This window comes from Cryptomeria japonica, chromosome 11 (genome assembly GCF_030272615.1).
Source record: "Cryptomeria japonica chromosome 11, Sugi_1.0, whole genome shotgun sequence".
Taxonomy (NCBI): Eukaryota; Viridiplantae; Streptophyta; class Pinopsida; order Cupressales; family Cupressaceae; genus Cryptomeria; species Cryptomeria japonica.
Window position 1 is genome coordinate 611,076,326 of NC_081415.1, and position 15,928 is coordinate 611,092,253.

General features: G+C 37.9%; 1 protein-coding gene across 3 annotated transcripts in view; it reads right to left on the reverse strand.

Moving 5' to 3' along the window:
• The window catches only part of LOC131046250 (uncharacterized), a 283,384-nt gene that overhangs the window by 194,608 nt on the left and 72,848 nt on the right, over nt 1–15,928 (reverse strand). For all 3 annotated transcript variants that reach the window (XR_009105959.2, XM_057979935.2, XM_057979934.2), the window contains exon 4: nt 8,191–8,251. Coding sequence is in view for 2 of the 3 variants with exons in the window: in XM_057979935.2 (XP_057835918.2) it covers nt 8,191–8,251 (61 nt within the window). In the remaining variant the exon portion in view is untranslated. The remainder of the gene's footprint in view (nt 1–8,190; nt 8,252–15,928) is intronic.

Below are 15,928 nucleotides of genomic sequence, written 5' to 3' on the forward strand. Positions count from 1 at the left end.
TGGGTACAAGTTCTGATCTTCAGATTTATAACAGCTGTGAATTATTGTTCCTTCATCATGGCATTGATGCATATAATCACGAGGCAGTGAGCCATAGAAATTCTGCAGTGTTGAATACATGTGACACGTGCTTTGACTCTTCCTATGATGGCATATATATTTCACCTTTGAGTTTGCTATTGGTTACTCTTAGTGTTGCAGCGTTATCATTGCTGTGTGAAGGGTTATTTGACATCATGCTCTCCTACTTCAGGTACTGTAGCAGATTTCTCATCTTGGTATGGGATCCGAGAATTGGTTCACTTGGGAAATTTTATCAGAGTGGAGCAGCGTGTTGCTTGATATTGCTTGAGGAGAAGCAATCCCGGGAAGGGAGAACTGTAATGGCCCACTTCCTCAGTGATCTATCGGGATGGGGAATTCACCTGACACCCATCTCCACAGTGAATTCTAGTGTTTTGGGATGATTTACTTGCCAAAGGGAATCATACATTTAGTCATTTTTATGACTTTGGTAAGTTAATAAAGTAACTTTATAATTTAAGGTTATAAAAGTAACATTTTTCTAAAAATAGAAAAAGTTAAGTTATAAGTTGTTTATTTTAAATAACTTTATATTACTCCCTTGGCACACTTTCCTAAGTGAATAATATTTTAAAAAGTGGCCCCATTCAATGATAAGATGACCCCTCAAGTTGAGCGAACCATTATGAAGCCTAAAGATTCCATTTGGAATCTTCTAAGATGCCATGTAGGGTTTGATCTAGGGTTTGGAGGCTTATAAGGCTTGTACGTGCCAATTGGGGAGGTATGCTTTTGGAAAATTATTGAATCTTTTACGTTGCAGCAGTCTACCATTGCAGGAGCAGCTTGAGGAAACCTGATTGGAGACGAAAACCTTAGATCTAGGCATGGTTGGATGATACCCCAACCATTCACACTACATCAACACTCAAAATTCACCTCATATTTGGCCATTTGGGGTCACAAATCAGATGTTATTGATTGTAACAGGAATTATAGGGTGAGAACCACAGATCATAGCAGATTGGAGGGTCTTTACAGCAAAATAAGTGCATTTATGACAGTTGTACTACTCCAGGTAGCTGGCCGTACCATTTTGGGCAGCCTGGGTTTCCAAATTAAATAATTGGAGGGTTTGGGGAATTAGAATTGCTTGTGATTTCATTGTTGGGGTCTAAATAAGAGATCACAGTAGGTTTGGCGGGAAGAAAATATCAGATCTGAGCAGCAGCAGCAAATCATTGGGGAAAAAGGTCACAATTTGGGAATCTTGCCTCACAACATTTTGGAATTCTTAGCTGACTTGCTATTTCTTCTCATATTTTGTTTTGGTAATTCATTATTAGTCAAATAAAGCTCATTGGAGCTGTTGTAGTGCTTTGAAAGGTTCCGTTTCAGTAGTTAGTGCATTTTTGGTCAATAAACGTAGCTCATCCAGGCAAGCGTTGGACTCCTGGTAAGACAATTGGGCTTAATATCTCTAATTTGGTAAATTATTCTGATTTCTTTAAAAGTTGCAATAAAAATCAGAATCTTGAATTTAGTTGAGTTGATATTCTTTATGTTTGGCATCTATTTTCTTATAAGCATTGTCTATCATTCTCGCATAAAACATCAATACTTCAAAATTTCAAAACCTCAGCAAATTCTAAAGTAAACAATATGCTAGTCAAAGAATTTGAATTTCTAAACAAACAGCAGATTGGATCAGACGTCTAGTCGGGGGTCTTTCATTAACACCTAGTGTTGGTGTTGGAATAAGCCACACCCAGACCGACGATGGACTGGTCCAAGAGGGGCCAGTAGCTCAGTGGTAGAGCACTCCAGCAACGTATGGAAGGTCCTAGGTTCGAGTCCTAGCTTGTCCATGTCTCAACATCGTATCAGAGCCAAGTCCAGGCTAGAAGCCCCAAGCACACGAGAGGTGTGGCTTAAGGGGGGGTGGTTGTGTTGGTATAAGCCACACCTAAACCGTAGAGGGGCTAGTAGCTCAATGGTAGAGCACTCCAGCAGCGTATGGAAGGCCCTATGTTCGAGCCCTAGCTGGTCCATGTCTCAACACCTAGTGATGCACGTACTTTTGCTTTCCCCTAGGTGCACCAGACACATAATAATATATTAAACATTATGAAAGTGTACAACACCTAATTTCTAACAATTATACCCTATAAAGACTTACCACCGTTGGATGAGGAGGGTATAATGGTTTTGATTCTGAAAGCCATTATTGATGTCAGGGAGAAGAAGTCCCGCAATAGGAGTATTCCCAAGTACTTGGTCAGATGGAAGGATTTACCTACAAAAGATGCCACTTGGGAAGGAGGGCAAATTCTTCAACACCCAAATATGCAATTGCTTGAGCACAAGCAATTTCGAGGAGGGAGGACTCCAATGTCCCCTTCTTTTGGGAGTGTCATTAGCCTATTTTATTCTTGTAGGCTAAATCGAAGAATTAGAATGCGAATAATTTAAATAATTAAATTAAATTGCCTTAAATTGAGGTTGTGGGCAACTTGTATTTAATTAACTTTTATGAAGTGACTTAAGAAGCAAAAATAATATAATCGCTTTATGTGGGCCAAAAAGACTAATATTTTAATAAAAGTGAATTTAAAATATAGCTTTTGGAAAGTTAACTCAAGAGTTATAAAAGAGGAATGAAGGAGCTCATTTTCATATCTTAGACATTTTATTTCTCTCATTTGCAAAGTTTGGACTATGAGTTCAACTTCAACCCTAGGGCAAAAACCCTACAAATATTTGGCTTCAAAGATGAAAGCAAGGATGAAAATATCGGCTAAAAATCGGCCAGATTGCGATTTATCACGAGGCAAATGGCCGGCCGATTTAATCGGTGTTAAAATCGCGCCCGATTTTACCTTAAAAATCACAAGGTTTTGGCAAAAAAAATCGGGATTGTTTTCGATAAAATCGGGATTAAAAAATTAAAAATTGCGTCATTCTAAAGCATTTAAAATCACCTTTTTAGGGCTCCGACTTTATCGACGGTTTCAGTTCTGAATCATTTAAAATATGGCAGCATTTAAAATACGACAGCAGACAGACATTCCTAACCATTCAAAATAATACAGGAGAGTTTTCTAAGCACTCTGCAACGATTCGCGTCAAGAGATTGAATCAAAACATTCACTCAACATAACTTGGAAACTATACATTAAGCAATAGTTTTTTATTATTAATTTATGAGACTTGTATTGTTTCGAAATATACATTACTATACATTACTTTGAAACAATACATTACTTGGAAACTATACATTACTTTGAAACAATACATAGAGCGATAGTTTATTATTATTATTAATTTATGATTATTAGAATTAAATTTTATTATTTTAATATTTAATACAATTATATTTAATGTTAAATACTTCTAATTTATTAGTCTAATATTATTTGTCTAAAATATTAATGTAAATTTTAATATTTTTAATCAATAAATATAATATCATATATATTTAAATTTTAATATAATTTAATTTATAAATTATGTACTCAATTTTTTTAAATATATGGTATATTTTATGTATGTGGTATTAAATTAATATTTTAATTTATACTAATTTTATATGTTTTTATTTTAACAAATTTTAATCTATTAATTAAATTTAAACTTTTTGATTATTTTGTGAATATAATATTAATATTTAAAAAAATTAAATTTAAGAAATTATATATTTTCAAATGTTTGATAATTTTGCCGATTTATTGCCAATTTTTTCCCGATTTTTTGCCGATTCCCGATTTTTTTTAAAATTTCGACCAAAAGATTAATTGTCGATTAAGATATTTACATCTTTGGATGAAAGATTTATTCCTAGTCAAATACATGGTGGATTCATAGTTGTGCTTAATTGGAGAAACAAGAATTTAGTTTCAGTTGTCGGCTTCGAAATCCCAAGTACAAATTTATTGAGATTTGCCAACATATAATAAATTTATTTGTCTAGTGTGGGCAAGTGAATACTTATACTAGAGATATAGTGAGGTGTGTTGTGAAAATACAAATTAATAATATCAAATTTTGAGAGAGGTTGAATGATTATCCAACCGTACAATTTTATAGTACCAAGGAGTGGTCGTATCATCTTCTAAGTTTCTAAGGAGTCGAAGCTTTTGCGAAGGCTTAAAAAGCTTTGATAATCCAACGCAGCCTGCCATTGGGGTCAATGTAGCTTGAAGGGAGTTCAACAAAGCCTAATGCAGCATTTAGGACAGCTCAACATTTTAAAGAAAAAACAACACAAACTCAAGCTTTCGTACAACCTATAACCTGTCATGCTTCCTATACCTGAGCCATACCATTGTAAAGGACTATCATAATGTAATGTCCCCGATATAATTAAATAATATTAATTATTGTATGGCCCTAAATTTAATAATAAATAGGTCGGGCCCCCATTTTTATTTTATTAGTTAAGTTATGTTTGTGTCGGCCCGTTTGTAACCCTTTGGGAAGTTTCCCGGAGCCCATATTTATGGTCGAGTCTATCATAGTTGTAGGTATGGGAATTTTGATATTTTTCTCTCGTGTGAATTCTTGTTGGAGTTCTGGTTACCGCCATTTCAGAGGTGAAAGACCCTCCCTATTTGGTTTGTGCAGTTTCGGTGGGATTCCCTCTCACCCTATTCTGTCTTTGTACTTGCTCCGGATCTGGCAATCTGGAACCTTATCATTGTTCAATCTAATTTTACTTCTAGCGTCATTTTTGGTATACATGCATGTTATCACTCAGAGTTCAATACTTGGTATGCGCGCAGAAGATCAATTTGTGAAACCGAAGGTAGCCCATTGAACCACCGTACCACTCGGCAGATCCTCCACACGTACGGCTTCACCGTACGACCACTCTCTGCACCACCGAAAGACCTTCTTGTCACCTCCGTACGACCTCCTTTTGGCCACACCGTACACCTTCCCCACCACCGTACGGCCCTCTTGTGCTCTACCGTACGGTCTGTTTGGCATCACCGTACGGCCCCTCCCTCACTTCCCCGTGCGACACTCACACCAAACACTCCTTCCTCTCCACCGTACACCCCTCCACCCCACACCACCGTATGACTTCCTTTCAGCATACGGTCACCCAACCTCACACCACCGTACGGCCTCTCCACCGCACAGCAACCCCCCTCTACTCCACTTCGTACGACCTTGCTGGTGCACCACCATACGGCCAATGTTGAATAGTTTGGGAACATTACAGTGGTATCAGAGCTGTTAATTCTGCCAGCCTGTTGGGATAATCATGGCATCGGGTGATGGATTGATAGATGCGTTGAGGGAGTTAAGAAGTGGTGAGCAGAAGCTCTCTGAGACCCTCCTAAGAAGGCCTGCCATATGTTCTCTATCCTAGATTTCGGCGGATTGGAAGGAACATCTGTTGGTTGAATACTCTAAGAATACTTTAGCCTGTGAACTGATGGATGGTCAAGTACAGGATGACAGATACAAGAGGGTTGACGACATCATTTACTACAAGGACATAATCTATCTGGTGCCCGAGTCTAAGATAAAGGAGACGATTCTGAAGGAAATGCACGATTCTCCCTTGGTCAAACACCCAGGATACTTGAAAACCTACAGACAAGACTGGGAGAGGTTTTCCTGGAAGGGACTTAAGAACGACGTTCTACAGTATGTACGGAAATGCTCCACCTGTCAGCCAATAAAATCTGAGCACACCTTACCCGCTGAACTGCTACAACCATTGCCAATCCCTAACCAAAAATGGGATAGCATCTTGATGGATTTCATTACTGGAATTCCCCTCGTGCAAAGAAAGGATTGCATCTTTGTCGTGGCAGATCGTTTGACCAAGTATTCCCATTTCTTTTCCATCTCCACCGGATACCAGGCAGAGGCGGCCGAGTGGTTCTTCCATGAGGTATTCTGCCTGCATAATCTTCTGCAGAACATAGTGAGTGATAGGGATTCTGGAACACCACAGTGGCATGAAGAACATGCGACAGACATGAGCGTTACTTTTCAGGAAGAGCAGCATCTACATGAGAAGAACATGTTGCAGATGAGTTTCGAGATTCCAGACCACCATGGGAAAATGACTGATTGGCATGATGGCATGATAACTTGGGATTCGGGCATCGATGTGTTTGATGATTCGTTTCAGTGGGATCCTAACGACTCCAAGCATGGCAACGTTTATATCAGAGTGGAGTAATGGAAGTTGGAGGGAGGTTTACTCTTCTCACTTACTTCCATGTGTGGGCACGTGGTCATGTTGCGGCATGAAGATTTCAGATATGGCTATCGGTGTGCGTGCTTGGTTTGGGACCCTGGATCTCTGCAGTGGGCAAACCATTTAATGATGGATTGCTTGAGGGCAAGCAATCTTTGGGCGGCGAGGATTTGTAATGTCCCTGATATAATTAAATAATATTAATTATTGTATGGCCCTAAATTTAATAATAAATAGGTTGGGCCACCTTTTTTATTTTATTAGTTAAGTTATGTTTGTGTCGGCCCGTTTGTAACCCTTCGGGAAGTTTCCCGGAGCCCATATTTATGGCCGAGTCTGTCATAATTGTAGGTATGGGAATTTTGATATTTTTCTCTCTTGTGCGAATTCCTGTTGGTGTTCTGGTTACCGCCATTTCGGAGGTGAAAGACCCTCCCTATTTGGTTTTTGCAGTTTCGGTGGGATTCCCTCTCACCCTATTCTGTCTTTGTACTTGCTCTGGATTTGGCAATCTGGAACCTTATCATTGTTGAATCTAATTTTACTTCTAGCGTCATTTCTGGTATACATGCATGTTATCACTCAGAGTTCAATACTTGGTACGCGCACAGAAGATCAATTTGTAAAACCGAAGGTAATCCATTGAACCACCGTACCACTCGGCAGATCCTCCACACGTACAGCTTCACCGTACGACCACTCTCTACACCACCGAAAGACCACCTTGTCACCTCCGTACGACCTCCTTTTGCCCACCCCGTACACCTTCCCCACCACCGTACGACCCTCTTGTTCTCTACTGTACGGCCCTCTTGTGCTCTACCATACGGTCTGTTTGGCATCACCGTACGACCCTTACACCCTACGGCCCCTCCCTCACTTCCCCGTGCGACACTCACACCAAACACTCCTTCCTCTCCACCATACTCCCCTCCACCCCACACCACCGTACGACTTCCTTTCACCATATGGTCACCCAACCTCACATCACCGTACGGCCTCTCCACCGCACAGCAGCCCCCCTCCACTCCACTTCGTACGACCTTGCTGGTGCACCACCGTACGGCCAGTGTTGAATAGTTTGGGAACATTACACATACAACTCTTTTTTTAATATTTGGAGTCTTTATGGTTGCTGATTGGAATGTTTGAAAGCCTTCAAAAGGTCAGCAATAATACATATGAATTTTTTGTGATATATAGGTATTATGTAATATTTTTGTAATTCATCAGTTTGCTACAGCAGCTCTTATACTTGTCAATTAATATTTGATGTACACATTTCCCTGGTATTTAATTTAAAATATTATTAGCATCTGTATTTGAGAAATCAGTCTATGATGATTGTTTATGCTATTGCATCAAAATGAAACAACAAGCAAACTGTTTGACGAAATGTCTGTGCATCATAAATTGTAAAAAAAATTAAATTTTTAGTTAAATATTTTGGGAGAGTATACTACTAACCTTGAGAGTAGTCAAAATCATCCTAACAAGAGAAGCATGAGTACAGCATTCTTAAAGTGAAATTATCAAGGTCTAAACCAATCAAGCTCATATGTCCTAAATATTAAAAAGGCATAGAAACTGCTCACCTTAAGGATAGTCAAATTGCTTTATTTTGTGAAACCAAATTATCATCAACTTCTTACAGTTATTACACTAGAGAAATTGCATGTGCATGATTCCAAGAAGCTCAAAGCATTGAATAGTATTAGTAAAAGCTAAATTTCTTGAAAGTGTAGAATTTGTACCCAAATCATCATAACAAAATTAATATATTTGACTATATATTATTTAGATGCCTGCTACTCCAATAGGTGAATAATATCAATTAAACCATTTAAATCTTAATAGCCCATGCTAATAGAGATATTAAACAAATTCTTCTCAGTAATATGTCCAATTAAAAATTATTGATAGTTGCAAAATGACATAATCTGCACCTTCACCACACTCCATTTTCTCGAACGTATTTGCAGCTATTTCTGGGAATCCTGATGTTGCCTGAAAAAATTGCACAACCAATGAGACCTTTGACTGAAAAACATATGTTCCTTAAAGAACAATTCAGTGATGGCAGACGTGTAATACAAAGAGACCATTGAAAAAAAAGATAAGTGACAACCATCATATAATGAACCACATTTTGCAACAGCTAAATATTTGCCAGATTTAAATAGTGCATTTACATTTATACAATATTCTTGCAAAATTAAAATACCCAAGCTACTTCACATAACCTTGGGGATAAATGTAGAATGCAAACTGTGCAATCCACCTTTGAATGGTAGAAACAGGCCCTTTTAATCAAATACTGCAAGACCAACTTACAGAAAGAAACCCTTAACAGAATCCACCCTGTAAGCATTGTCACTCCAAAGCAAAAATAAATCTACTTATCCAACTGTCTAATTAGAAACCAGGCTTAGTGGATAAAAAATAGTGAAGATCAAATTAACAGCAGGAAGGATCTTGAGAAGTCAATTGGTGGGAAGACTTGTGGGCCTCAATAAGATCAGAGAATGGATTCAAAACAATATGGACATTAATAAATTTTTGGACTCAATCAAATGGATTAACTAAGGACAAGACCTAAAATACAAAGAATTCAAGGAAATCAAAACAAGATTTGCAGAATTTTTTAAGATCTTACAGCATAATGTTAAGATATTGTCTTCCTTTTAAAAACACATATTACAAAATGAACTCAAGCAATAAACATTAATTGTTTTTCATTACTTTGTTTTTGTTTTGGATGTGTTCATATTATTTCTTGCCATAGGAACTAGAATGGCATCTACCTCTTCCTCCATTGGCACAAATGAACAATCAATATCAAAACAAAGAAATCATCTAAATTCTCCCCTATGGAAGTAGATTGACATTATAAGACCGCTTCCAGGAGGTGGGGGATTCCGTTGGAGATGCCAAGGATGTGGTGTAGAACATAATATTCATATTTTTGGGTGGTAGGCCATTTGTGTGGAATACCAGGAAGAGGCATCAAAAAATGCCTTGGAAAGGATGGTAAACCTATACTAGATGAGATGATGATGAAATATATTAGGGAGCATGAGGCAGCAGAAGAGAGAGAAGCTCACAGATTGAATCAAACCGCACCAAAAAAAACAACGGGAATGCAACCCCCATCTAATCCCAATGTTGTAGTAGAATACCACCCCTTCTTTTCCCCAGCTGAACCTCAAAGTGAAGCACCCTTGACACGCAAAAGAACAAAGGGGCCTTTATAAACTGCATTTCAAAATGAGAGTCGAGACATTGCCGACCAATATGTAGCAAGGTGCACATATGCAAATGGGTTGGCTTTCAATGTTGTTCGCTCCCCATATTGGAAGCAAATGTTGAGAAGTGTTAATGAAGCTCCAAGAGGGTTTAAGGGCCCAAGTTATGAGAAGGTACGTGGAACCTTATTGGAAATAGAGGTGAAGAGGGTTGAAGATGCATTGAAACCCATAAGGGATTCATGGGCTGAGATAGGTGTATCAATTGTTTTAGATGAGTGGAAAGATTCTAAAAACCGTCCCTTGATTAATGTCATAGCAGTGTCCCCTAAAGGGGCAATGTTTTTGAAAGTTGTGGATTGTGAGGGCCAAGCAAAAGATGGCCAATTTATTGCAGATATTCTCATCTCCACCATTGAGTCAATGGGACCCCGCAATGTTGTCCAAGTCATAATGGACAAAGCAAAAAATTGTAGAGTTGTTGGTTTGTTGGTTGAAGAATGCTATCATCACATTTTTTGAACACCTTGTGCAGTCCATTCACTCAACCTTATGCTACAAAAGATTGGGAATAAAATTAAATGGATCAAAGATGTGTATGTAGAGGCTGAGCACATCCAAATGTTCATCAGAAACCACCACATGTCTCAAGGGATTTTTAGATCTTTTTCGAATTTGGAGCTATTGAAGGTAAGTGAAATAGTAATTTAATTTTACATTTTCTGATTTTTTATTTTCAATGTTCATAATTGTGTATTCTTCTTTAAAGTTTGTCTTTATTTTTTAATCATTTTGGCATTAATTTGTGTTATAGGTTGTTGAGACCCGTTTAGCATCAAACAAAATCATTTTGAGACAACTTGTGAAAGTTAAAGTGGCACTTTGCAATATGGTGATCAGCACAAATTGGACTATATGGAAGCAGAGCAGCAGTAAGAGGGCAGCAAAAATTAGGTAACGGATATTGAATGAGTCATGGTGGGATCTTGTGACATATCTCCTTAGTTTCACTGAGCCCATTATGAGCATGATTCGCTATACTGACATGGATAGGCCTTGCATTGGTGAGATTTATGGTGGCATTGACTCGATGCTTGAAAAAATGAAGTGCATCATAAATGCAAGAAAGGCCCCAAGGAGAATTCTTCGAACAAGTGGAAGCAATTGTTGTAGAAAGGTGGAATAAGATGACCAATCCTTTGCATCTTCTTGCCTATGCCTTGACACCGAAGTACTATAGCAATCATTTTATTGATAACAAGGAAGGTTTCCACCATGGAGAGATCTAGAAGTGTCTAATGGGTACAAGGCAGCATTCCTTAGACTCTATCATAATGATGATTTGTGAGACATTATTACAAATGAGTTCATAGAATTTGCAAATTTAAATGGTCTAAGTGTTGATGCTCTTCATCATAGATCCAAGAAGGATGCTAATAGTTGGTGGTACTTCCATGGCACGTGCTTCCAAAACCTACAACCCCTCGATGTCAAAGTTTTATCACAAGTTTAATCAATTAAAATTTATCACAAGTTTAATCAATTAAAATTTATCACAAGTTTTATAATTTTATTTATAGTTTACTTTGTCTTCATAGGTTGCTAGTAATTTTTAATTTTAATTTTTATAAATTTATATCTTTAATTGTTTACTTTGTCTTCATAGGTTGCTAGTGATTTTTAATTTTAATTTTTATAAATTTATAACTTTAATTGTTTACTTTGTCTTCATAGGTTGCTAGTTCATCTGCTTCAAAAAGAAATTGGAGCACATACTTTTTCATCCACTCAATAAAGTGCAATGGATTGCAATCAAAAAGAGCAAACAATTTAGTATATATGCATTCCAACCTACATCTTCTTTCACACAAGCAACGTGACTACAACCAAGGAGAAACGAAGATGTGGGATATAGAGCCACAACATACTGATTTGGATGCTTTTGTTTCTCAACTTGTTGCACTAGATGACTCGGATAGCGAGCAAACTTATAGTGCAAGTGCAAGTGGCATTGGCATTGGCATTGGTTCATCTAATGTCAATGTCAATGATGAGGAGGATGAGGAGGAGAATGAGGATGATGAATTAGAGAATACATTTGATGATTAAGCTTTAAATTGTTGAAAGTTGAAACAATGATACTTGAATATTTTGTCATTTTGATATTAAACTTGATGTATATGATGCTTGTTAGCTCCATTTTTAACAGTAAAATTTAAAATTTTTAGGTCAAACTTTAAAGTGCTAAAATCCTTGAACTAATAATCTCATGGCCGAAGAAGTTATAAATGAGGGGTTTTAAAATAAAACAAAATTATGATTTATTATCCTTCTTGATGAGTGTTGTCAATACAAGTTAAAATACCCATGCATTCCATCCGTGAAAACTTAGTTGTTAAAGCTCATTCATCGAAGATTTAACAAGTTGGCCAAGTTTGTTCAAACACTTTCAATGATAAAGTCTTCATCGGCAAGTTGGTTTATTTTCTAAAGAAGCCAATATACTTATATGAGACATATTTTCAAAGTTTCACTTAAAAAAAAATTCTCAATATTCCAAAGTTACCAACATATCAACTCATTAATATCATTGGCAAGTTGTAGCACTTTCAAAAGTCACTAATTGACTGAAGATGTGGACGATAAATGAAGTAATATTTGTAAGATTGCCAACTTTGCAAAGTATAGAAAAACACCGATGCACTCTCAAAGTTAGTTATTCTAACTCATTTATTGACAATTTTATCAAGTTGCCAAAGAGCTGATGCATTCTTAAGCGAAAAGGTCGTTATTATTTCATCCATGATTGAGAAAAGTTGTGCAAGCTTCTGAAAGAACATATGCATTTTTCAAGGAAGAGTTAGTTATCATAACTGATTCTTATATTCTTTGAAACTACATGCACTCAGCAAAACCAACTTGGTAACCATCAAGAAAATTTAAAGTGACAGTTGCGAAGCCGAGCTCTACAATCTTTGTCTCCATCCTCTCTGCCTGCGCAAAATGGAAGCTTTCGAACAGGTTACGTTCACCCATCAAAATGCCTCAAATCGATGTGATCTCATGAAATGCGATGACGGCAAGACATGCACAAAATAAATTTGGCGAAAATTCTTTAGAAACTTTCAAGCAACTGCAAATGTCGTGTTGAACATGAATGTAAAATGTGGAAGCATAGCCAAGGCACGGTGAATTGTTTGACAAATGTCTTAAAACGATGTCACCTAAAAGAATGTGGTGTGCTACAAAAAGGATCTGTTGAGAAGGTTTTAAAAAATTTCAAGCAAATGCAATTAGCAGGCGTAAAGATAAATTTTATTACCCTTGCTTTATACAAAGGCATCAGCACAAGTTCAGTGAATGGAGGTCATTCATATTTTGATCGCATGAGCAATGGTTATTTAATTACGCCTATAGCTAGTCATTGTATATGCATGTTGAACTTCATACTGTTGTGCGAATCGCACACCCATCCCCGTCTTGGACAGGGACCCCCAATTTGTGCCTTTCTGTCCTGATCCTGAAATTTGGCTAAGTCTGGAATTCCCTGATCCTGAAATTTGGCTAACTCTGAAAACTGAGGAAACCTCCAAAAACTAGAATTTGCAATATAACTCCTGGAGGGCCGAAACCACTCTCAAACATCCTGAAAGTATATATGGAATATAACTTAAATGTTATATTCCATTAAATGATCCTCCGAGGAGATCTGGGCAAACTTGCCCAAGTGCCCAAGCTCGCACTTCTTGAGGAAACGTTTAAAATCGCCCAAAATGCCCAATTTCAGACCCTGGGGCCAAAATGTGAAAAAGTTCAAAAGTTGCGAAAATGCCCCAGAGGTCCGAAAATCACTTAAGTTGTCCAATTTCGGACCCTGGGCCAAAAAGTGAAAAAGTTGATAAAACTGGCAGGAGGTCCGAAAAAGTGAAATGTTGCAAACGTGCCTTCAGGTCCGAATTTCACTTAAAGCACCAATTTCGGACCCTAGGGCCGAAATTCGAAGTTTCTTCTAAATTTCCAAACGCGTTTTTAGGTTCGAAAAGTGAAAACGCGATTTTGCGAAATATGTTACAAGGTCCGAAAACCACTTAAACGCCCTCAGTTTCGGACCCTCGGAGGTAAATGGAAAGTGCGTAGAGTTTAGGAAACACAAAAAAAAAAAAAAACGCGTTTTAGATCCGAAATTTACCAAAAGCGCTTCAAGCCCCGAAAATCGTTTAAAGTGTCCATTTTCGGACCATGGGGCGAAATCGAAAAAAAGGTATAAAGGTGCGAAATCCTACAAAGCTCCTCCAGATCCGAAGTTTGCCTTGGACACCCATTTTCGGACCCCAGCCCCAAAATTTTAAAACTCAGAAATTTGTAAAACGCCTTCAAACTCCAATTTTGTAAACATGTTTAGGTCCGAAGTTCACTTATTTTGCAAAAGGTGGTTTAGCTCCGAAAATGAGAGTTCACCAAAAACGTGAAGTCCCATTTTCGGACCCTAGGGGCGAAATGTTTGAAAATCGCGATTTGCAAAATATATGTAAGCTCCGAAATTTGCAAAAGGATGGCAAGGTCCGAAATTCGCCTTAAGTCCTCAGACTTCGGACCCATGAGCCAAAAGTGAAAGGTTTTGAAAATTCAAAAGTTCAAATGCTCCAAATTTGCAAAAACGCCAAAGGGTCCGAAATTTTTTGCAAATTTCAAAAGGTGCCCTCCGTTCTCCGAAATTTACCAGAAAAGCATGAGAGTTAGAGTTTTAAAATTTGCAGAAGTTCTCCAAACCTCCAGAATCGCGCCATAAACCCATTTAAAACGTCCAAGACTCCAAAGGTAAAATACGCAGAAATAAAAAACCAAGGATCAGATTTCACAATCGAAGAGAAAGAGAAGCATTTTCAAGATACATCCCGCAAAGAGCTTCTCAAGCCAGACGTCGTAACTAAATTTAATGTTTGTTAAAATTAAATTATTTAAGTTTTTCAAATTAATTTAATGAAATGAAGTTGGTTGATCGCAGGACGTCATCGAAGAACCAGGCGAAAGACCTGAAAATGCAAATCAAGGAAGGATCGCAATTCAAGGCCAGGCGCTGAAGATTGAAAAAGAAAGATACAGGAGCGCAAGAGCAACCGAGCATTGGGACCTGTGCCGTTGAACATAGATGAAGTCCACTGGCGAAATTGGAGGCAAAAAGCAAAAGAACACTCTGAATGCTGCAAGTTTATGCATTCTCAAAGAAGCACACAGCTGGATTTAAGTCCAGAAATTCAGTTTTAAGGCTGAAATTGCTTTATTGTAAAACTGCCTATGGGTCCCGTGCAAGATATTTTTGTGGATAACTATTCCCAACCACCAAGAAGATTGGATAGACCTGAATTAAAGCCAAATAGTGGCAGGTAGTTGAGATAGTTGCTGGTTGGATAACTGAGAATTAATTAGGCATGGGTCAAGGCTGCCAGCTTCTGGAAGACAGATCAGGGCCCTTGGATGCAGTCCATCCTGGCCTCTGATTCAAAATTGTAATATCTATAAAAGGCAGAGGTCTTTCTTCTGTAAAGGGTTAGATGGTTAGAGATTGTTAGAGATTGAGAGATTGTTAGAAAGGGTTAGAAATTGCTAGATAGTTAGATTTTAGAGTTAGAATAGGTTAGATCTTAGCAGTAGCATAGAGATGCTACAGAAATTGTTGTAATAGGCAGATGAGATCAATATATCAACATTGATTTGGTGTTTATTGTCTTGTTTTCATCCTGTTTGCATGGTTTCCTTCAGCATTTTAGATAGATCTTTATGTTTTGGGTGTGCAGGTATTTGATAGATTCGAGCTCATACCACTGAGGATATGCTGATTGTATATCCTTTTGTGTGGTTAACTTGAGCCTTCAATTGTGCTTAGTTCAATTGCAGGTGTCCGTCCGAGCTGCGCCAGAATTGGGTGCTTAGCCGTGCGTCTCCAATCTGAAAATCTTCCAAGTTCCTTTGAAGATTGCACCATTCCTGCAAGGTTGTGAGCCATTCTGGCCAAGCAGGAATTGGTTATGTTGAATCTGTCTACCCGCATACCCGTGTTGTTAGTTTTAGATCTCCTAAACCTTTCCTTTTTCTCTTTATTGCGTAATTCGAGAATCACAACAGACTAGCTTGTTGCAAATCGTAAGTCCCCCTTGTGTTTCCAGCATAAACACATCAAGCCACTGAGAGATCCCACAGTCAAGACCTGACAAAAGAAACCTTGAGGTAGTCTCCTTTGATCAAACTTAGAAAACAGCATTAGAGACTTCCTTATCTCAAGAGAGAGTAGGATAATCAGTCGGCTATTCTATTCTGCATTGGCCGTATGAAGTTTGCAGCAATGCGATTTCAGACACGTCAACACATACCCACACGACTCTCTTGAAGACACTCCATATCCTATTATTAGCTGTGAGTTGAAGCTGTGGTGGATATATCT